The 24,687-nt window shown below is 36.9% G+C and overlaps 1 protein-coding gene and 1 pseudogene across 1 annotated transcript in view; both read right to left on the bottom strand.

Moving 5' to 3' along the window:
- The window catches only part of M1ap (meiosis 1 associated protein), a 108,966-nt gene that overhangs the window by 43,783 nt on the left and 40,496 nt on the right, over positions 1–24,687 (bottom strand). The window contains exons 3-4 of the mRNA XM_004634132.3: positions 19,291–19,476; positions 14,540–14,705 (exon numbers count right to left, since the gene is read on the bottom strand). Of these exons, the coding sequence (XP_004634189.1) occupies positions 14,540–14,705; positions 19,291–19,476 (352 nt within the window). The remainder of the gene's footprint in view (positions 1–14,539; positions 14,706–19,290; positions 19,477–24,687) is intronic.
- On the bottom strand, positions 10,120–10,790 carry LOC111817463 (annotated as a pseudogene).

The raw sequence follows: 24,687 nt of genomic DNA on the forward strand, positions 1-24,687 counted from the left end.
AAGTTTGGACAAACAATCATACAAACAAAACAATTTTAAAAGGTTTTACATGTAAGTAATTGGAATCCTAGAAAGACAGAAGAGAAAAAATGAACCAGAAAAGTAACAGGCTATCTCCCAACTTTGGTTAAAAATGGAAGTTGATGTATTCAAGAACCTGAAACAAGATAAATTAGAAGAAATCCACGCGTAGTCATATCATTGTCAAGCTACTGAAAAACAAGCATAAATATAAACTTCTTGAAAGCATCCAGAAAACTGATAATTTATACATAGAAAAAATGATATAAGAACTACAACTTTTAATTAGAAACCATGAGAGATCAGAAGACAGTGGAATATATATCTTTATAGTACTGAAAGAAAAAAAAGGAAGTTCAGGGAAAACCTGTCCATTTCCATGGCATTTCACCAGTAGATCTGTTTGCTTCCTACAACTTCTGGAGACAAATAATTATGACACTATGGCAGGGATTTTGTGTTCAGTGGTTTACAGGGCCCCAGGCAGGCTACAGACTGACAAAACGTGTGAAATCTCTCATGGGTACAGATTGGATTTGTCACAAAGTTACCAAATCAAGAATTCTAGGTAAAGTGTTTCAGCCTTCACTTGAAGATCATGAAGAGTATGGTGGGGATCCACAGCACCTTCATAAACTGCATGTTGTTACCAGAATGAAAAGTATGATAAGACGACCATATTGGGAAAAAGATGTAATCAAGATGCTTGGATTAGAAAAAGCATGCACTCCTCAAGTTCATAAGAACATCTCTTCAGTAAATGCAAAGCTGAAAGTGGTTAAGCATCTCATAAGAATCCAGCCCCTGAAGCTGCTGCAAGGACTTCCCACAGAAGAGAACATGGGTAACATGTGCCTCAAGAGTACCGGGGAGTTAGTAGTACAGCAGCAGCTGAAGCCTGTGGACTCCTGTAAGCCCAGTACTCAAGGGGCGAAGGCAGAAGAATCCTTGCAAGTTTCAAGGACAGACACAGGTTATATAGTTCAAGACCAGCCTAATAACAGAGTAAGACTTTGACTGAAAAAAACCCTGTGGAGCAGGAAACAAGTCCTGATACCACAGAGCTTCATATTTTAAAAATACGAATTATATTTAAAGTTGTTGGGAAGCTGGGCATGGTGGTGCAGGCCTGTGATCCCAGCACTCAGGAGGATGCGGCAGGAGGAATGCTGTGAGTTTGAGGCCAGACTACAATACATAGTGATACTCTGTCTCAAAAAAAAAAAAAAAAAGTAAAGTTGGTGAGAAGATGTTTTCATTAAAATATATTTTCAGTCTCAAAAAAGAAAGAAAAACGAAAACAATACTGTTAATCTATAATTCTGTATAGAAGAATTATGATGTAAGAGACATTTTCAAATAAATCACAAGAGAATTGTCCGGAACCATGCTAAAACAACAACAACAAACCAAGGTTTTTCAAAACTGAAAGAAATGATATCCAAGAGAAGTTTGGGTCTTCAGGAATGAGTGAGGAACACTAGAAGTGGCAAATAATGTGGATAAATATAAGCATACTTTTCTTGGGTTGGGGAGATGGCTCAGTGGAATAAGCGCTTCCCTGGCAAGTGCAAGGGCCTCAGTTCAATCCCTGGTTCCAAAAAAAAAAAAAAAAGAATACTTTTCTTTTACTTTCTTTAAAAATGTTTGTTTAAAGAAAAATATAAGGGCTAGGAATATGGCTCAGCGGCACAGTGCCTGCCTGGCAAGTGTGAGGTCCGGAGTTCAGTTCCCAATACCAAAAAAAGAAAAGAAAAGAAAAGAACATATATAACAAATACTGTGGATTTTACAATGCACAAACAATATATGTGGCAACTACAGCATAAAAGACAGCTCAAGTGCATGGGGTACAGACAGAATCACATGCTTGTAAGGTTGCTAAATTTTACACGAAATGATACTATGTTAATTCTAAATAGTTTGTAAAAAGTTAAAAAGGTATTTTAAGCCTAGCAAGATTTCTTCTACGTTCTATATTAAATGGGACTAACATATTATGCTATATGATACAAAGTTAAGCTTATATAATGTGGACCAGGGATACAGATCACCTGCCTGACAAGTGCAAGGTTCTGAGAAGCTGCTAAAATAATGTACATATGAATAGCTTATTGAATGGAAACAGAACTCTAAAATTAAAAATTTACTCTAATCCCAGGAGTTAGGAGCCTGAGACAAGATGATTACCATGAGCTTAAGGCCAGCCTGGGCTACTTAGTGAACTCAAGGCTAGCTTGAACTACACAGTGAGATCCTGTCTCAAAAAAAAAAAAAAAAAAAAAAAAAAAAAAAAAGGAAGGAAGGAAGGAAGAAAGAAAGAAAAGATGAATAACAACAACACCAAAACCAGAGAAAATGAAAGTAAAATGGTTATACATAAGTCCAACCTCATCAATACTTAAATGTTAATGGACTATACATTATAAATGCGACCTTTCAATAACTTTAGATTTTCTGCTGAACTCTAAGGTATTATTTAATTGTAAACAGGGATAGTTGCTATTTTCCTTATAACATGGAATGTTCTTCTGTTAATGAGGTAAACAAAAGTTTCTCTGTGTTTAAGATCCTTAGTTAATAAACTATAGTTCTGGTTTAGTGTTAATACCACAGAGCAATGACTAACGCAGTTATCAAAGACAAACTCAATGAATAACTGTGTTTTTGGGCCTATTTTCTAAGATACTGAAAAGGAAAAACCAACATCTGGAATTTGACAATTGCACTGAAGCATAGATACGACACCCCTCCACCCTCTCTGGAATCCTTTACGAAGCTGTGAATCTTTTATCTTCTTTGCTTTGCCTGTTAACATTTGGTGTTTCCTGAGAACACATATGGATAAGATACGTTTCCAAAGGAGTTTGACATCGATCCCTGACAAACTCCAAGAGGAAATATTAAGCAGATGGATTGTGAGCACTTAGAAAGGGAACCTGATATCCTTGTGTACATGGCTGAGAAATGTAGGCTGGTTGACAACATCATTAGGTTGATTTGTAACTGGCTGAAAGACTTATGTACCCAGTGAGTGCAGACTGCTGTCATCTTGGACAGATGCCTTCTGAGCAGGGTGTGGTGGTGCACTGGACAGATGCCTTCTAGAGGCCAAAGTATATGGATTACAGTGATCTTTTTAGTTTTAGTGTATTTATTACTTAGCCATTCTTTAGATAGGTATTATAAAATTTTATTATAGGTAAATGAAGACATGCACTAAGTATAATTTATGAAGCATAACAACAAAATGAACTCATGTGAGTTCTTTTGTTCAATTTAAAATGCAGAATTATCATTAATACCACTAAGATATTTTATGATTTACCTGATCTCCAGAGGAAATTTTACTACACTGCATTTTTTAACCATTATTTTTCTTCCAAAAATAGTTTTATTACCTTAAGAACACTTTATTTAGTTTTGCATGAGGGTTTTTTTCCCCTATGTTTTTGAGACAGGGTTTTGCTCTTTAGTTCAGCCTAGCCTTGAATTCACTTCTTTGTAGCCTAGGTTGGCCTTGAACTCAAACAACCCTCCTGCCTTAGCCTCCCAGGTGCTGAGATTGCAGTCATGTACTAAATCTGCTTGAGATTTTAAAAGAAGCTTCATCTTGCATATATACCTTTGGTTATCTTCTTTCTTTTCAGTATTGATGGAATTGTTTCATATTGTTATTTGTAGCTGTGATTCATTTATTTTAAAAATTCTTAATTTTAATATAGTGATACTTATCAATATATTTTATAGTTAGCAAACTTTACATCTCATTTAGGAAATCCTTCCTCCTTCCCTCCACCCTTGGTCATAAAGAGTTTCTTACATCATTTCTTTCTTTTTTTTTTTTTTTTTATGTGTGTGTGTGTGTGTGTGTGTGTGTGTGTCCAGCTCAGCCCACCAGGGGGCAGGGCTGGCTGGCATGTGGTGCTGGGGGATTAAACCGCGGTCCCTGTGCTTTGCTAAGCTTGTTCTAAGTAGGTGCTTTAGACCACTGAGCCATCTCACCAGCCCCTCTTACATCATTTCTTCTCAAAGTTTTGAGTTTTACCTTTCCTAGTGAAAGGTAATCCATCAAAAATATATCATTATTGAGCCAGGAGTGGTAGCACACACCTATAATCCCAGCACTCCGAAGCTGAGGCAGGAGGAACATTGAAAGTTACAGACAAGCCTGGGCTACAAGGTGAGCTCAAGGCCAGCTTGAACTGCATAGTGAGATTCTGTCTCAACACACACACACACACACACACACACACACACACACAAATCATTATTAATGGTGTGAGTTAGGGATCCAATTTCATTTATTTCGGTATGGTTTAGTGGCTAGATTCATTCTTTCCCACTTCTTTTACCATGCTGGCCAAGCCACATACCAAATTTTCATGTGATTCTCTGTTTCTAGGCTCTTGTAATCCACTCTAGACTGGACAATTTCTGTGTGTCAATATGATACTACTCTAATTAAACTAGCTGTATAAGCCACATTAATATCTGACAAAGCAAATTCTTAGTTTAAATATATATCTTAAATTCATATGCATGTTTTCAAAGTTAAGTATATGTAAAATTCAGGATACATTTATACATGTTAACTTATACATTTATAATATATATATATATATATATATATATATATACAGCTTGTCAAGTTCATTAAAAACACTACAGGATTTTGATTAGAATTACACTGAGAGATCAATTTGAAGAGACCTGAATCCTAATGATATTGAATGCTTTATCCATTAACATGCCCCATTTAATTTTATCTTCTTTAAGGGGCACTAGTGAAGTTTTAAATATTCCCAATAAACACTCTATATATCTTTTTGATAAAATTTATTTCTAAGGGTCTGAGAACAGCTCAGTAGATGAGCACTGGCCTAGCATGTACAAGGCCCTAGGTTTGATCCCAAACACCATTAAATAAACTAAACCAACAAAAGTACCACCAACAACATGAAACAAAAAGCAAACTATTGTAAATGTCTATTTTTTAATCATATAGGCTGCATTTATTAAAATTTAATTTTATAACAATATGCTTCCAATTAGAGAAATACTATTGATCTTATATCCAGTTACCTTGCTAAACTTTATTATTATTTTTTTTTATTTATTTGAGAGAGAGAGAGTGTGTGTGTGTGGTGTGTGTGTGTGTGTGTGTGTGTGTGTGGCCAGCTCAGCCCACCAGGGGGCGGGGCTGGCTGGCATGTGGTGCTGGGGGATCGAACCGCGGTCCCTGATGCTTTGCTAAGCTTGTTCTAAGTAGGTGCTTTAGACCACTGAGCCACCTCTCCAGCCCCATAAACTTTAATTATAGTAATTGTCTATAGAATTTTTTTTGGGGGGGTATTTTTTAGTAAGGGTCTACAAGGTCTTACTATGTAGATCAGACTCATAGTGCTCCGCCTGTGTTCAGCCTCCCAAGCACTGGGATTACAGGTGCACACCACCACACCCAGTCTCAATCACCATCTCAGCAAGCCCTGGAGCAGGGCCAGCATGGCACACCAGGATCAATGGTCTCTGCATCTGTCTAAGCAGGCACTTTAATCCACTGAGCTATCTGGCTGGCCCTTCCATAGAATCTTTTGATTTCTAATGTAACCAACCAAATAATTTATAAGTAAAGACAGTTTTGTTTCTTCCCTTCCAATAATTATATTTTTTACTCCCTTTATTTATGTCTTACAGGATTAGGACAATCACATTACGTTTAACTGGTGATGGAGCATCCATGTGGCTGGCATGGCTTGTGATGCTGGGGATCCAACCAAGGTTTCCATGCATTTGCCTAAGCCTGCCTAAGCAGGCATTTTAGACCACTGAGAAATCTCGTCAACTCTTATTCTTGATTTTTAAAGGCACTCTTTCTACTATTTCTTCTTTTCCCCCACAATTTTATTGAGAAATAAATAGCAATGAGACAGTTTCAAATCAAATTGGTAGGACATTTCCAATAATTAACACATTGCATCTTTCTACTATTTCATCAATAGAAATTATACTTACTGTAGGCTTTTGATAAATACATTTTAACAAGAAAGTTATTTTCTTTTTCTTTTTGCAGAACCGGGGATTGAACTCAGGCCCTTGCGCTTGCCAGGGAAGCACTTATTCCACTGAGCCATCTCCCTGGCCCCAAGAATGTTATTTTCTAATCCTGGTTTTTGCTAAGGGTTTTCTCTTAAACAATGGATGTCAATTTTATTGTATTCCTTTTTATATATTAACATTGCATATTTTTTACCTTAATCTGTTTTTATGGTAAATTATATATTTACTAGTTAAAAGTCACCCTAGGGCTGGGGAGATAGCTCAGTAGAATAAGTGTTTGCCTGGCAAGCACAAGGGCCTGAGTTCAATCCCCGGTTCTGGGAAAAAAAAAAAAGTTACCTTGTATTTATGAGAGGACTCAACTTTGTGAGTTATGTATTTTTCACATATGATTGGATATTAAGATTGCTCTATTTTTCATATAAAACTTTTCTGTTCTTTCTTTCTTCTTTTTCCCTCCCTTTCTCTCTCCTCCCTCCCTCCCTCTTTCCCTCCCTTCCTTCCTTTTATATTTATTACAGGGGCTACAGGGTCTCACTACACAGATCGAACTCATAGTGATCCTCCTGTTTTCAGCCTTCCAAGAGCTGAGATTACAGGTATGCATCACCATACCCAGTCTCAGTCAACATCTCAGTGAGCCCTAGGGGATGAGGCCAGCACAGCATACGGAGGATCAAACCCCAGTCTCTGCACCTGCCTAAGTAGGTGTTTCAGTCCACTGAGTTATCTGGCTGGCCCTAAGGTTGCTCTATTTTTGTAACTGAGATTGTGTTGCAACCTTTTTTTTCATTTATGTATTTGGTACAGAGTCTCACTATGCAGCTTGGACTCATAGTGATCCGGTTTTCAGCTTCCCCACCGCTGGGATTACCAGCGTGAAGCACCATGCCTGGACTTGGTGCCTCGGAGGGGGGCTGATGTAGCATGTGGGACTGGGCACCAAACCCTGATCCCTGCACTAGCCAAAGCAGGCCCTTAGTCCATTGAGCTATCTCACTGACCTGGTCTGCAATTTTGTATTCTTACATTGTCCTAGCTTTTGTTTTTTTTTTTTTAAGGTAGAATTTTGCTGTGTAAAAGGTGTGCTGAGCTGGTGATGGAGTCCGGCGTGGTGGTGCACGCATATAATCCCAGCACTAGGGAGGCAGAAATCAGGAGGATCACTGAGTCCGAGCTGTGTAGTGAGACCCTGCGTGCACACACACGCACACTCACACACACGAATGTATGCATTTTATCTTTATTTTAGAGAAAAAGTTACAATAAACAAGAAACAAACAAAAAGCAAAATTACAGAACAATATAAGAGGGTAACAATGGTTAATACATTGTATATTATTATCTTAAATTAGTTACTCAGAGTACAGGACATCAAAATTTAATTGTCCAAACAATATTAGCACAGACCTATCTTTTCAATGAAATGAAAGAAGTTAGTAGTATAACTATTTTAACTATCACATATATATATTTTCTTTTGCTTTTCCCTTCATTCTTTTTTCCTTTCTTCTAAACCAATTTCTCTTTTCTTTTGAAGTTTCTTCCCATTTTACAATATATACTGTACATTTTGGATCTTATCTACACTTTCGTCTTCTTCAATAGGGAGACAATACTGTTTACATATTTGCATCTGATTTATTTCATTATGAATATGGTCTCAAGTTGCATCCATTTACTTTAAAAGTCTCCAGTTTATCCTTTATGGCTGAGCAATACTCCATTATGTAAAAAACCCATTATCTTTTTAATGTATCCTTTGAGTGATTGGCATTTGGGTTGTTTCCAAGAACAGCCATTACAAATTGTGCTGCTATAAGCATGGGTGCACATATATCACTGTGGTGCAATGTTTCTAATTCTTCTGGGAAGATGCCCACGAGGGGAATAGCTGGGTCAAATGGGACCTCTAATCATAGTTTTTTGAGGAATCTCCACATTGATTTTCACAGTGGTTGTACCAGTCTACACTCCTGCCAAAAAGGCAGAAGAGTTCCTTTTTCTCCACTGCCTCTCCAGCATTTGTTATTGGTTGATTTGTTGACACTAGCCATTCTTTTTCAGGGTGAGATGGGATCTTAGTGCTGTTTTAATTTGCATTTCTTGAATGACCAATGCTACTGAACATTTTTTCATATATATTTACCACTCGTATTTCTTCATCTGAAAAATGTACACTCATCTCTAATGCCCATTTTTGGATTGGGTCTTTAAATTGGGGGAAGGGAGTCTGATATTTTTGAGTTCTTTATACATTCTCGATAGTAAACCTTTGTCTGAGGAACATCTGACAAACATTTTTTCCCACATTGTGGGTTGTCTCTTTACTTTTTTGGTGGTCTCTCTTGCTGAGCAAAAGCTTTTTAATAAAATGATATCCCAGTTGTTTACTTTCTGTGATAGTTCCTGTGCAATCAGAGCTTTATTCATAAAGTCTTTGCCGACACCAATATCATCATGAGTTTTACCTGTTCTATCTTTCAGAAGATTTAATGCTTCTGTCTTAATATTTACATCTTTGATCCATTTCAAATTTCATTTAGTGCATGGTGGAAGATAGGGATCGAATTTTAATCTTTGATATGTGCAGAGTCAGTTTTTCCAGCATCATTTATTTTTATTAAACCATTTAATTAATGTTTTTTGAGACAGTCTTGCTAGTTCAAATTGGCTTTAAACTCACTACATAGCTTAGGCTGGCTTGAAATCACATTAATCTGCCTACCTCTGCCTTGGCGTGCTGGGATTACAGGCACGTACCACCATGCCTGGCTTCCAGCACCATTTATTAAAGAGGCTATCTTTCTTCCAGTGTATGTGTTTGGCCCCTTTGTCAATATAAGGTGGCTGAGTATATCTGGATTTATTTCTGCATTTTCTTGTCTATTCCATTGATCTTTGGGTCTGGTTTTGTTTGTTTTTTTGGCCAGCACCACACACACTTTTTATCACCATAGCTTTGTAGTATAATTTTAAATCTCGCATTGTGATGTTCCCTGCCTTGCCTTTGTTGCCCAGAAATGCCTTTGCTATTCTAGGTCTCGTCTGGTTCCAAATGAACTTTAGGATTGTTTTCTCTAATTCTGTGAGATATGCTGATGGAATTTTTATTGGAATTGCATTAAAGCAATTTTGGAAGAATGGCCATTTTTACTATATTTGTTCTTCTTAACCAAAAGCAAGGGATATCTTTTCATTTTCTGATACCCACTTCAATCTCCTTTTTCAGAGTTTTCAACAAAGAGGTATTTTAAATCCTTTGTTAGATTGATTCCTAGGTATTACATTTGGTTATTGCAAAACATGTTGTTTTCCTGATTTCTCTCTTAGTCAGTTTATTGTTCATTATAGTAAGGCTATTAACTTTTTAAAAATGTATTTAGTACATGATCTTTAGGGTTTCACTACACAGATCAGACTTGTAGTGATCCTCCTGTTTTCAGCCTCCCAAGCACTGGGATTATAGATGTGCCCCACCATGCCCAGTCTCAATCATCTGGGCCCAGCAAAGCAGGCCAGGAATTGAACCCCTGGCCTCTGCAGCTGCCTAAGCAGGTGCTTCAACCCCCTGAGCTATCTGGCCAGCCTGGCTATTGACTCTATTTTTTTTTCCTTAGTGCCAGGTGTTTATTTCCCTTACATGTGAGACAGAACACAGACATAGGACACACAGGGTCAACACTATGGGAGGGGAGCATCTCTGCCTCTCAAAGGAGGATTATCAAGGAGTGATGGAGAGGAAGACTTCTCTACTGCCCTGAGCAGGGCCTGAGGGGGACCATGAGCAAGTGCCACACCTGTCTCTAAGCCTAGAAGAAGCTACCTTGCAGCTCTAATCCAAGTAAGTGGTGAAAGTATTGGCTTGGTCATGTCCCAATCATTATGGGGAGGTGTAAACACTCAAGAAAAGTGTAAACACTCCATTGGGCTACTAGAGGGCAGATGACACCATCAGAAGCATGGAGGAGGACAGTGATGGGCTTCCAGGCTGTCTGTCCCCTGGCTCAGCAGGAAGGGTAGGGCAGATGATGGCACTTAGTGTTTGGCATAGATGATGTCCACAAATTGAGGGAAGCACCGCCCACGAGGAAGCCATCCACATCAGGCTGGCTTGCTAGCTCTGTGCAGGTTCCCCAGTCACAGAACCTCCATAAATGATCCGGGTGCTCTGAGCCACTGCATCAGAGACATTGGACTTAAGCCATCCCCAGAGCTTCTTGTGTACCTCCTGGGCCTGTTGAGGTATTGCTGTCTTGCCGATGCCAATGGCCCATGCAGGTTAATAGGCCAACACTACAATGCTCTAATCCTTCACGTTATCTGAGATGATCTTGGTTTGCTCAAAAATGTCCTTTTCTGATGCCAGCTTCCCTTTCATCGAGCTTCTCTCCAATGCAGACAATTACTCCTAGTCCCTCTGCAAGGGCATGGGCTGCCTTCTGTCCAATCAGCTCATCTGACTCCCTAGAGACGTGCCTTCTCTCTGGGAGGCCCAGGACTACCCATGTGGCTCCAAGGTCTTTGATCATGCCTGGGCTGATCTCTCCAGTGAAGGCCCCATTAGTAACTTTGTAGCAGCTCTGTGCAGCCACAGCTATCTTGGGATCCAGCAGTGTGCAGGGTGTTGATGAGCTCCCCCAGGGTGTTCTTCCATCCCTTCATCTTCCAGTTTTGCCCCCCATGAAAAACTTCCTGGAGGGGGTCATAGTGCTATTTGCTGACACACTGAAGGTCAGGATTAGCCCTGGCTAATGACTTTTGAGTGCTGACTTTTTTTTTTGAGTGTTGACTATGAAGTCAGCTCTGCTATATGAATTTGTTTATTAAATCTATCATTTTTTTTAGTGGAGATTTTGGGGTCTTCCATGTAGTGTCATATCATCTGCACATAATGACAATTTAACTTCTTCTTTTCCTATCACTATTCCTCTTATTTCTTTTTCTTGTCTAATTGCTCTGGCTAAAGTTTCCAGGACTATGTTGAATGAGAATGGAGACAGGGAATATCCTTGTCTTGTTCCTGATTTTAGAGTGAAAGCTTTCAGTTTTTGTCCATTTTGTATCCATTTTTTAAAAATCTAACTTGGAACTTACAGTTTATTTGCAATTATGGTCACTTTTACTATTCCCATCATATCTGTGTGCACTTTTTTTCCCTCATTTTTATTCATTTCACCAGAGAACTGTTTATCTTATTAGGCTTTTTTTTTTTTAAAAGGAGGAACTTTTGAATTGCTTATCATTTCTATTGGTTTTGTCAACCAAGGTAATGTAGAAAAAGATTAAAAAAGTGAACTTTGAAGCTAGACTGCTTGAACTTGAAGCTTTGTTTTGTGTATAGGCTGAGAAACCTTGGGAAAGCTAATTTGGACAAGAAATTATGTCTTAAGGGGTAAGGGAGATAGCTCAGGGCTTAAGCACCTGCCTGGAAAGGGCAAGGTCCTGAGTTCTATTCTTGGTACCAAAAACAAAAAGAAAAAAGAAAGAATAATTGTTATTAGAAACTATGTCTTAGTTTTTCATCTAGATAAAGATTAAGTAAGATAATGTGGAAATATTTAGAAAGTATTTGAATAAATGTCCAATAAAACAGTGTTATTATGATCTAGAAACAGATTTGAGAGTATGTTAAGATACGGTGGATTTTAGTTCATATATCTTTTTCTTGAGACTAGGAAGATCTTAAAAACAAAATAAGTAGCATTGTTCTTATGATTTATGGTTCTTCTAGTGAGTTCTTTGGCTGATAGAATTGGCAGGATCGCTTAGATCCTATTTATTATGATCAACGTCTAGCATTTGGAATTTGCTGTAGGTGTAGGTTTGTTTTATATGTGAAGAGAACATATAAGGATAAAGACAGTCATCTCTCCTATAAGAAGTGGATCTCTTCATAGCTCTATTTCTTGAGCCAGCATTTCTTAGCTTTCTTAAGAGGGAAAGAAGAGCTGTGTGTGGTGGTCATGCCTATAATCACAGTACTGTGGAGGCTGAGGCAAAAAGATGGCTATAAATTTGAGGCCTAAGTGATTTCAAGACCAGCTTCAATATAGCAAGAACCTGTCTCAACAAAACAAACAGGAAAAAAAAAACCCAAAATAAACATTAGAAAACAAAAGCTAAGAGAACTATGGAAAATATATAATGCTGTTTTGTTACATGAAAATTAAAAGCTACACACACAAGTTACAGCTATGTAGCATACACATGATTGTGGACAATAGAGCACTGACATGCAAAAATAAAGGCAGCATAATGGACTAGTGGGACATTGAGTGATTTTTAAATTAAAATTGTTTGATGGTATTGTCATCTTTTTATTTTTTAAACTTTAAAAAATGTTATGTATTTGATACAGGGTCTCACCACTTAGCTCAGACTCATAGTGGTCCTCCTGTTTTCAGCCTTCCCAGGACTGGGATTACAGGTATATGCCATCGCGCCCGGACTCTGTTGCCTGCTCAGTGCGCCCAGGGGCGGGGCTGGCATGGCATGCAGTACTGGGGATCAAACCCCAGTTCCAACTGGGGATCGAACCCCGGTCCCTATGCTTGCCTAAGAAGGCACTTAGTCCACTGATCTATCTCGCTGGCCCTGTCATCTTTTTACATTTTTTTCCCCATTACTGGGGTTGAATTCTCATCTTTTTAATAAAATATAAATTGTCAAAGCTTAAAACTTATCAGTAAAAAGCATATAAAAGGTACTGCTATTCCTACTACTTGCAGGCACTTTAATCCACTGAGCTATTTGGCTGGCCACAACTAAATTTCAAGATAATAAAATAAACAAGTTAGATCAAGCAGGAACATAAGAAAGAAAAGTACCATTTATAATCTCAGAAGAAAACATATTAGATTCTACAGGTTAAATATTTATAGAAAACTTTAATTAATGTAAATGTCATATGAAGTTAATATTTTCATGCTAGATTTTTTTTTTTTTTTTTGGAGAAGGGAGGTTTGAGGCTGGTTTCACATTGTAGCCCAGGTTGGCCTTGAACTGATGGAGATCCTCCTGCTTTAACCTCCTAAGTGCTGGGAATATAGGTGTGCGTCACCATGCCCAGTCTTAGTGATCATTTTAGATCTAAACCATAATATACACTTAGCCTAAAAGAGGAACTACTGGCAATTTGTGAGATAATATATTATTCAGAAGCAAACAAAGCTACTGGAACAATTGCAATGAATAAAGTAAAAGGAGCTCTCCTGCATTAAAAGCTCTACCATAAAGACAAGCCACTGACTATTCTAAAAGAAGGTATCAAGCAGCCTCCAATTACTCTGGGCTCTGTGATATTAGAGACACAAGTTCTTTCTCCATAGAGTCACTGAAGGGAGCAAAGGACATAATCCATGCCTCAAAGAGCTTCTCCTCATAGATTAGTTTGAGAAGCTAATGGAGAGGGTTCCGCTGGTACTGTTTGGAACTATGATTGCCTTAGCCTGGGTTATGGACTACTCTGACCTGAAAAGTAAAGGTTTACCATAGAAAGAGAAATAGGGGATACTAAGCCAATTTAGAAGGGCCTCCACAGGTATGAGGGGCATCAACTAATATGACAAATATTTTCTGATAACTTAGGTTATTTAATACACTGGGACCCAGAAATGAGTAAAACGAGTTTCTAAGCCCAGTATATTTAGAATTTAATACAGACTGAAAAGATATAAAATAGCTTATAATTTAGGTGAATAGATGAAATTAGCACACAACAAAGAAGTGTGAACAGTTTTACAGTCTATAAGTAAGTGTTGAAATATATGGTATAGGCCACAAGTGAGGTACTTGTTCTAAGGAGGGGAAAATCAATACAGTAGTCATGAACCCAAATTAGGATTTAAAACATGGGCAGGATTTGGCTGGAAGAGGATAGGGGACAGAATTCAGAAAGAAGGAGATAGAATTCAAAAGATGTTAGTGGAGAAATTAGGGTTCGAAAGAAGGACAGGAGTTGGGCTTGAGAGAAGCACAGTGTGTGTAGCAGATGAGAGGTCATAAACCATAAGGCCAAGGCTGGGTACCCTCCTGCTTTTGCCAGAATAATATCAGTGCTTTGAGAAGCTAGAAGAATCCACATGTGTCAGAATTTGACAAGAACCATACCCTTAGTTGCCAATCATCCTATTTAATCATGGGGTAGAGCAGAGCAGAAGGAAGGAATTTTTACTTTTAATACCTATAAAATTTGAGTGTTTACTGCTAGAGTACATTGTTTCTGAAATAAACTATTACAAAATGCAGTCTAATACCAAAAAACATTCGTGCGAAATCTGCTGGCTGAATTTATTACTTAGGAACACAAAAAGAACATGGAAAATAATCATCCTGACTTGTAAAAGACTATTAAAATCATTGCTATTCTTCTCACTTAAACAAATTCCTTGAGGCAGGAGGATTGTGAGTTCAAGACAGCAAGAGTTCATCTTAAAAAGAAAAAAAAAAATCTTACCATCATTGCCAGACTCGTCAACAGGAGATGCCAAGTCCACATCTAGGAGTCCCTTAACAACCTCAACCACTTGAAGCCTCCTGACTTGAAGTAGGTCTTTATCTTTCAACCCTTCCTCCAATTTTTTGACCACTTCTTTTCCAGGCTGAGAAGTTAGGACAGTAATCTGAAAATAAATCCGGAATCAATCTGCCTGTTCTTCCTGATGTCTAAGGAGGAACATCACGGATGTCAGTTGTAGAGGCTACTGAATTTAGTGGAAAGAAGATTTAACCATCACTTTTAAATAAAATTTAGTTGATCTTAGCTAAAAGGTCATGAAATGCTACACATCAAATTTTCTTTGGCAGACTATGGTGGGACAGGGCATCACAGTCAAGATAAACTGAACCTAGAAAAGGATTACTGAGATCTGTTCCCTCAAAACACTGCTCTTTTATATCCTACACGATAGCCATGTTTTCACTTTAATTTAAATATTTTATTTTATTTATTTTTAATTTTTATTTATTTTTTTGGCAGAACTGGGGATTAAACTCAGGCCCTCGTGCTTGCCAGGCAAGTGCTTATTATACTGAGCTATCTCCCCGGCTCCTAATTTAAATATTTTAGTATAACTTGAGATTTATTCTTTGACCTATGTGTTGTTTGAAAATGTGTTGCTTGATCTCTATTTTTTGGTATTTTTTAGCTACCTTCAGTTAAATAATTTCTGGTTAAAATCGGTTGTTGTCTGACAGAAAACACTGTATGATTTCTATTCTAAGAAATGTTTTATAGTGGGCTGGAGAGATAGCTCAGTGGCTTAGGCACCTGCCTGGCAAGTGCAAGGTCCTGCGTTCTATCCCTGGTACCAAAAAAAAAAAAAAAGAAAGAAAGAAATGTTTTATGGTCTAGAATGTGGTCTACCTTCATTAATCCGTGTAAGCTTGAAAAGAATGTGTATGCTTCTATTTTTGAATGATGTATTCTAAAGATGCTAATTATATCTAGTGGATCATTGGTGTTATTTATTGAGTTCAACTATGTGTTCACCTTACTGATCCCACTGGATCTATTTCTGATAGGAGGACGTTGAAGTTTCCAAATACATAGAGTAGATTCACTTATTAATCTGAAATTCTATACAATCTTACCTAATTTTTATGGTTTGCACCTGAAATGTCCCCAAAAAGCCATGAAGGCTTGGTTGTGGCCTGTGATGTTACTGTAAGGCTATAGAAAGAGACTGAGCCTAGCTGGAGGAGGTAGATCACTGGGGATGATCACAAGGGGATGTTTGTCCTCTGCAATTTTCTGTCTTAGCTTCCTGGCCACAATGAAGTGAGTAGCTTTCCTTGCTATGCCCTTCCATCTGGATGAACTGCCTCATCACAGGTCTAGAAATGATAGTCAAGTGACCATGGGCTTAAACCTCTCAAACTATGAGTCAAAATAAATCTCACCCTCCTTTAAATTGCTTTTTCAGGTAGTTTGTCACAGTGACAGATAGCTGGCTACTTCAATATACTCAAATTTTTTTAATATACTCAATTATGACACTGTGTTAGGGGCATACATATTAAAAATTGTTACATAATATTGAAGAACTGACTTCTTTACCATTATGTAGTACCTTTCTTTATACCTAATAGTTGTCTTTGCCTAGAAGTCTCATGGTACTTGCTTGTATGACACTTTGTTGTGGGCTTTTGACCCCCAGTTTGATTATAGGGGGGCATTATTATGGGCTCTAGGTCTTTAGTTGGACTCATGAAGAACACTGCTGTGGGATCCAGGCCCTTGGCTGGATTCTTTGGATTTTTAGTGTGTGGACAGATTTCCTACACTCTTTTGTATTTAATGTTCTTTTCTGATTTTTAATTTTTTAAATTTTTAGCGCACATGATTTATTTTTAGTGCATTTAGGTTTATTGGTACAATTTAAGTATACATAATGACCATACTCATTATAATGAATTTATATATGTACATGATATATCTTGATTCTTCTTTTTTCTCAGTCCCATTAATATCTTCTGAAAAGAAATAATATTTTTCACTCTTTGTTTTTGATTAATACATGCTTCCATCACATAATGATTTAATTCCTTGTGAAGAATTTGTACACATGACACATAGTTTTTCCTCCTCTCTCTCACATCCTTCCCCTCTCCATCTCTTGATTCTCTTCCCCACCATCTATATTTTATTTTTCTCTTTACTTCTTTTTATAGTTTATCAAATAAGAGATACTATTTAAGATTATATGTATGACTTATCTCATTTAATACTATGGTATCAAGGTGCATCCATTTTCCTATAAATGCCTGAAGTTTATCTTTCATTACAGCAAAGTAATGTTCCATGGTATATAAATATCACATTTTCTTTATCCATGCATTTTTGATGGACATTTAGGCTCCTTCAAAGAATTACCTTTTATGAATTATGTTGATATAAACATGGATATGCACATATCCATGTAATATGATGTCTTAAATATTTTTTAATTTTTGTTAATTTTACTTTTTAAACAATAATTTTATTGAGAAACAAATAGCAATGAGAGTTTCAAAACTCATTAGTATCTAATTTTTTGGTGACTATTATAAAATAATCCTAGAAATTATTATCTTTCAATTTTATATATTTGGTACAAGATCTCACTATGCAGCTTGGTCTTGTAGTGATCCTCCTAATTCAGCCTTCCCAGCACTGGGATTACAGGCATGTGCCAGCCACCATGTGTGGTTTTGGTGGCCGGTTTGATGTGCCTGAGGTGGGGCTGGGATGGCCTGCTGTACCAGGGATTAAACTCTGGTCCTTGTGCTTGCCTAGGCAGGGGCTTAGACTGCTGAGCTATCTCCATGGCCCAACCCTATAAATTCTGTGTCCTATATTAAATTGTTTCTCTTGAAAACCCTGACTACAATAATCACCATGCCTGGGAGAACCTTCATTTCCATTCCAGTGTTCGATTTCCATTGCTTGCTATGGTGTCTACTTTATTTATTAGACTTGCCAAATTATTTTTTCTTGTATCTTGTATCTGTTAGAGCACTTGCATATCATTATTGTTGTCTTAAACTATATATCCAGTAACACCAACATCCCTGTTGTGACTTGCTTTGTCTTTTAAAAGTGTCATTGATTTTTAATATGCCTTATAATATTTTCTTGATAGGATGTACAGAGGCAAATGAACTATTTTAATGGGCCCTTAGTAATGTGTGATAATGTATGAAAGGAAGGAAAGTATTCATTAGAATTACATTACATTAAATTACTTTATATTAGAACAAAAAATAAAATATAAATTACACATAAGTTGTATAAATGTAATAATACAAAATTTAATTTAATGTGAAATAATTTTATAAAAAATAATATATATTTTACATTATATTAGATTTCAATTTTTGAGAACTCATGCCTCTGGACTAATTTTCTCAGTTTTTCCCCTCACCCTTATGTGGAATAGGAAGGCTAGAGTGTACTCCTATGTGGAAGGCTATCGCTGGCCCAATCTTTGTATTTCTTTTCTTTCTTTCTTTTTTTCTTTTTAAAGAAAGGGAGGTAAAAGCCTGTATTGAGGAAGACAAAGAGAGGATTGATGGCAGGAAGATGGTGGATCCTCTGCCAAGTTTTGTATTTCTTGTCTCCTACTTCAATTAGACTCTGATAAAATCCCAGCAGGTTAGGCTCTGTTTAGCTGCTTAACTATCTTTTGAGGCCAGAAATTGTTAAAAAGAACCAAATGATCTTGTGTATTTCAAAATGGTTGTTCTTATACTCCCCTTTGCTTAGACATGAGGTAATTTCCCCTTGACATTTATGGTGAGAGGCTGCTTATACTCCCCTAGGCCTCTCTATGACTGAGTCCTCCAGGAGTTTTAACTTTCAGACTTGGTCATACCTAGCCTTTAGTTTGCATCAGAGTTCATATTTTCCTACCCATGGAGTGGTTCCCATGAGGTCTCTGCTCCAGGATGCTGTGATTCTGTCCATCTGTCTCTCTAATTTTGGAGACAGTGGTTTGCCTTGTGAACTTACTTCTCTTGGGGATCTAAGTAGAGTTGTTGACTTTGTTATTGCTTAGTATTTTACTAACAGGATAAAGCAGCAACTTGCAAGCTCCTTACATGTGAAACCAGAAGCTAGATGTCTCACACAATTATTTTTAGCCTGTTTGCTGCCTAAAGTTACCAAAGGCTGAAAAGTATTTTAATTCATATGTACCAACCATGTACCCATAGAGTATGCAGCCATGACTTGACTTATTTATATTCTTAAGATTACCTCAATCTGGCACTAGAATAGTAGTAATGACTACATTTGCACATTTGATAACCCAAGTAAATTTACTCAATTTGATGCCAAAATTTGGTTAAGGATAATTACAAATTCTTATCGATATTCAGGTAAACATAAATATCAATACCAATCTAGACAGTTTAATGTTTATTTTTCAAATTCCAAAAATCTAAAGGTAGATGGCATATTCAGATTTTATTTCAGTTTTTCCTTATAATTCACTTTGACCTCTATTTTACTGAGCCTCTTTCTATGCCTATCTGTAGTTTAAGGCTTGTATAGGTTATAGGATAAAGAGAAACATGTCATCTGCCTGCAAGGAGCTGAGAATCTGGCCTTGAAAATTATACTGAATTATATGAAACAGAGAACAATATAAGGATTATAAATAATGAAACACACATATAGACCAGAATGGGAAGATGGCATGAGTCCTAGAAGTTAATGTCTCTTACCTCCAGGGAAGTATAGGGCAGAGCAGCACCTTTGTTCACATGTCTGCTATATTGTTTGAACTGCTGGAGTCCGTCCTCTATTGCTAGCTGCAAAGAAATGCTCTGTGGTCTAAAACAACCTTCTTTCTGTAACATGTGGAGCTCTGAGATGCAGGCTTGCAACCTAACAAAGTTCCCTCTCACTTGCTGCAGAAAAGAATGAATCAGATATAAATCTTTAGTGACCAAGATTTCAGATTAATTGGTTGTCCAATTTCATTATCCATTATGCCTCAGAGTTTCTTTCCTTCCTAAAAATCAGTTTGTCTGACCAACATACAAGAATAGATACCTATCATATTCTAGGCATTGCACTAATAACATCATCCCTATACCAGAAGAAGAAACTTTGCAGCCCAACAGGTTTTTCTTGTGTGAATTTACCAGAAATATGAAAGGAAGTGCTTTCAGTCATTCACTCATCAATTAGAAGGTGCAGTTGTGACTGCTCAGTTTTACTCTGGATGATCTACAAACTGGAGACCTAACAGCATTATGCTTCGTAAACATTACCTTCATTTTTCACTTAGTCACTGAGAAGTTCTGTTTAAAAAAAGATGTGCTCCCAGAATGAGGATTTTGATGCAGTATCATTTCAGAATTTTTTTTAAAAATGTAAACAAATTTGTTTTTTAAAAAAATTTAAACAAATTTGGAAGTACAGTTTATACAACAAATGTACAGATAGGTCTGAAAATTATATACCACATTCTTCTACCATCTCAGGTAAACCTTATAAGTAAACAAATATGTATGATATTAACATAATATGTAAGTAGGAGTTATAGAGCCTAAAACAGCAAAAGTAAATTACTGCCTTGAATAAAATGTACTTCTTTTTAAAATTATTTTATTGAGAAACAAGTATCAATGAGACAGTTTCAAAATTGATTAATGACAGTTTAAATAATACACTGTACATTGTTATCTTCTTAGTGGTTATCCATAGTACAAGATACAGACAGAATATCCTGTCCAAACACTATTAGTACAAATCTTTCTTCTCATTGAATTAAGTGAAAGTAGCTGTATATCTATCCTAACTATTCTGCATATACAGATACAAAATGGTCCTTCCCATCCCCTTTTTTTGTTTAGTCCTGTCAGAAATGGTATTCCATTGGCATCTAAATACTATAGGTGTGTACCATTTCAGAACTACAATTATAGCTAAGCCATGCCTCAGGATCATTTCAGTATAGCAGAGATACTTGGCTTTGTCTGTAGCCAGTTTGAGGAGTTAACATAAAATCCAGACAGATGACCTTTCAGTTCTCATCCTTCATTATAAAAACTTTTAGGAAAAAAATCTAATGATTCTAGGTCAGTGTTATTTCTAAGAGCATAAACATTACTAAACATAGACACGTTAAGTAATTTAAATATTACTGAACAAACTGTTCCCCTTTCTCTTCCTCCTCTTCTTCCTCCTTCTTTTGGTAATGGGGATTGAACCCATGGCCTTGCACATGCTGGGCAATATTCCACCCCAAACTACATCCCAACCATTTTTCTTTTTATTTTGAGACAGTCTTATATATCACTGTAGTATGTTTTTAATTCTTCCCAGAAAATACCCAGAAGAGGAGTATCTGCATCAAATGGGACCTCTAACTGTAGTCTTTTGAGGAGCTTCACCCTGATTTCCACAATGGTTGCACCAGTCTATTCTACTAACAGTGGGGCCAAGTTCCTGTTTTCTCAATCTCCTCCAGCATTTATTAATGGTAAATTTCTTTATAATAGCCTTTCTTTCTGGGGTGAGATGGAATCTCAGCATTGTTTTAATTTGCATCTTTCAAATGACAACTGGTGTTGAACATCTTTCATATATTTATTTGCTATTTGTATTTCTTCATCTGAGAGGTGTATATTCATCTCAGATACCCACTTTTGGACTGGGCTTTTAAATTTGGGATGTCTGATTTTTTTCATTTCTTCAATTACTCCTTTGTCTGAGAAAGAGCTAAAATTTTTTCCCACTCTGTGGTTATCTTTGCACTCGGTTGGTGATTTCTTTCCTCTGCAGAAATTTTTTAATAGGATGAGATCCCAGTTGATTTTTTGTATTATTTCTCATATATTTGGGGTTTTGTTCATGAAATCTTTGCTTACATTTATATCTTTAAGAGTTATGCTTATTCTTTCTTCTACAGATTTATTGTTTCTGTTTTAATATTTAGATCTTTGACCCATTTCAATTTTAGTGCATGGTGATAGAAATGGGTCTAGTTTTAGTCTTTGGCATGTGGAAAGCCAGCTTTTCCAGCATGATTTATCCACTTATTGAAGTGGTTATTTCAATTCCATTAAATGTTTTTGGTCCCTTTGTCAATGATAAGGCAGCTGAGTGTATTTGGAGTTTCTGCATCTCATATTCTGTTCCATTGATCCGCAGGCCTGTTTTTTTCCCCCCCAGAATCATGCTGCTTTTATCACAGTAGCTTTGCAGTATAATTTCAAGTCAGGGATTGTGATACCCCCTGATTTGCCTTAGTTGTTGATAACTGTTTTTGCTACTCTAGGTGTAGTTCCAAATGAATTTTAAGAATGTTTTCTCTAGTTCTGTGAGGTATGCTACTGTATTTTGGTTGGGATTGCATTTAATCCGTGTATCAATTTTCAGAGTATGGCCATTTTCACTATGTTGGGTCTTCCTACCCATGAGCAAGGAATATCTTTCTATTTTCTGATAACCTCTTTGACCTTTTTCAGATTATGGTAATTTTCAGCGTATAGATAGATCTTTTACTTCATTTTTTAGACTGTTTCCTATCTTTCTTTCTATCTTTTCTTTTTTTTTTAGATGTTATTGTGAAAGTTGTTGTTTCCCTAATTTCTCTCTCAGTGAGTTTATTGTTTGTGTATGGGAATGCTACTGATTTTTGAGTGTCAACTTTGTATTCAGCTACACTCCTGAATTTGGTTATTAAATCTAGAAATCTTTTGGTGGAGTTTTTGGAATCTTCTATGTAGAGTATCATGAGATCTGTAAATAACGATAATTATTTTTTTGGAACTGGGAATCAAACTCACAACTTTGTGCTTGCCAGGCAGGTGTTATGCTGCTGAGCTACATCTCCAGTCCAATAATGATAATTTAACCTCTTCCTTTCTTATCCTTATTTATTTTATTTCCTTTTCTTATCTAATGGCTCTGACTAATGTTTTCAGAACTATTATGAATAGAAGTGCTAATAGTGGACATCCTTGTCTTGTTCCTGATTTTAGAGTGAAAGCTTTGTTTTTGACCATTTAGTTGTCAGCTATTGGGTTTGTCATTGATGGCTTTTATCAGATTGAGGTAAAGACCAGAAGATTAAAAACTCCACTGAATGTGTATGCAACAGATTTATTTCTTTTTGACAATTTAGGACATTCATGGTTCAAGGAAGTAAGACCAAATACTAAAGTTGGAAGGGTATTTCCTATCTGTTATTATCTTACTTGTTATTATAGGAATCTATCTAAAAGTTTATGTCATTAAAATATAAGCTACACAGAAAGTAGGATAAAATACAGGTATGCTTTGTATCCCTTGAAAATGGAATCTGATCCTTGAAGAACTCACTTTTAATCACTTTACTTCTGGAAGTAATTTTAAAATGCATGCTTTGAAGAAATATTAATTGCCTGGGATTTGAAAAGCTTCTATAACTTGGCCCAGACCCAATTTCTATATCTCATAGGATGACAGACTGATAACTTCTTCAGAAAGTCTTATTTTATTTTTATCTTTTTTCCATGAATTACCTTGGCAACATTCTTACAGGAACAATGTAAATTGTTCAGAGCTGAATTCCACCCAAACATGAAACCACTGGGGCCAGGGATCCTCTTGTTATTCTTTCCAGTAATTTGTGTGTGTGGCTTATGTTATTCTACCCCAAGGTGTCCCTTGGATTGGCTTTGGGAGAGTTAGGAGTTTTGGAAGGTGTTTTGTTGCCTTTTCTTCTTATGTTTCTATGGTTTTTATTTATTTGTTTTGTGTGCTGAGGTTTGTGGATGTTTATAATCTAAAAAAATTGTGAGCTGGGGGTAGTGGCTACCCCTGCATCCCCAGCACTCAGGAGGCTGAGGCTGATGGATCAATGCAAGTGCAAGTTTGAGGCCAGAATGGGCTACATAGAGAATTCAAGGCTAGCCTGCACTACAAAGCAAGAGCCTTTAAAAAATAACCATTATCAAGGCTGGGGAGATAGCTCAGTGGAATAAGTGCTTGCCTGGAAAGTGCAAGGTTCTGAGTTCAATCCCTGGTACCACCAAAAACTAAAAAATAAAAATGTTAGGGGCCAGAGAGACAGCTCAGTAGAATAAATGCTTGTCTGGCAAGCACAAGGGCTTGAGTTCAATCCCTGGTTCTGCCAAACAAAATAAAACAAAATATTATGTGCCACTCTTAATCCTTCCTCCTTGATAGTGACCACAGAGCCTGTCATTCTAAAGGAAGAACAAATTCCAAGGCTTCAACTTTCCAATCTCTCAATCTCCACAGCACAGTGGGGGTGGACTTGGAGTGGCCATGAAATTCTTTTCAGAAGAATTTCTTAAGTCAGATAAGATCTTCTCTCACAATGACCAAAAATGGTACCACCTTCATCATAAAAATGTCTGTGGAGTTCAGCTACTTGGATTCAGAACTGGTTGCATCTCTCATTGTTAATATGGGTTTCCCTCATCCAACCTGGACCCTGCCATCATGTGGAATCTGAGGAAACTTTTCTTATGTCCTGGGAGTGTACTGGAAGTCAGACTTGTCTTTGATACTAAGAAATCTCTGAGAACGGCTGGATCTTGGGTCTTTGATCTTACTTCTATCTGATGGAAAGACAAGATCATCTAAAAAATGTTATGCAGATGAGTCACAAACCTCCAGAAGCGACTTGGTCACTTCACTGTTAGATAGATGTCACAATCACATAACCCTATATGGATTGGGCAAGTTTCCACCTCTCAAAACCTTTTACTTGGGACTTTTAATTACTTTTATATTCATTACATTTGACTAGCAGCATTTACTCTTCTTGGATGTAGCCAACACTTGATGCTAAGACAATGTGGCTATTTGCCTCAAAAAAGAAGGAAAACACTTTAAAAAAAATTCAATTTGAGGCAATGTCTCTGGTTAGTTGCCTAGCCTGTGCTTGACCCTGCGATCCTCTTGAGTATCTGGGGTTATAGGCATGAACCACTGCCTGGAAAAAGCTTTTATTTTTTATTTTTTTTGAATTTTTTTTCAAAATTTTATTGATAAACAGATAGCAATGAGAGTTTCAAATCAAATCGGAAGTACAGTTTCAACAAATAATACACTGCATATATTCTTCTTAGTGGTTAATTGCTGTACAAGATGCGGAT

This window comes from Octodon degus, unplaced genomic scaffold (genome assembly GCF_000260255.1).
Source record: "Octodon degus isolate 3935 unplaced genomic scaffold, OctDeg1.0 scaffold00058, whole genome shotgun sequence".
In the NCBI taxonomy this organism is placed as follows: domain Eukaryota; kingdom Metazoa; phylum Chordata; class Mammalia; order Rodentia; family Octodontidae; genus Octodon; species Octodon degus.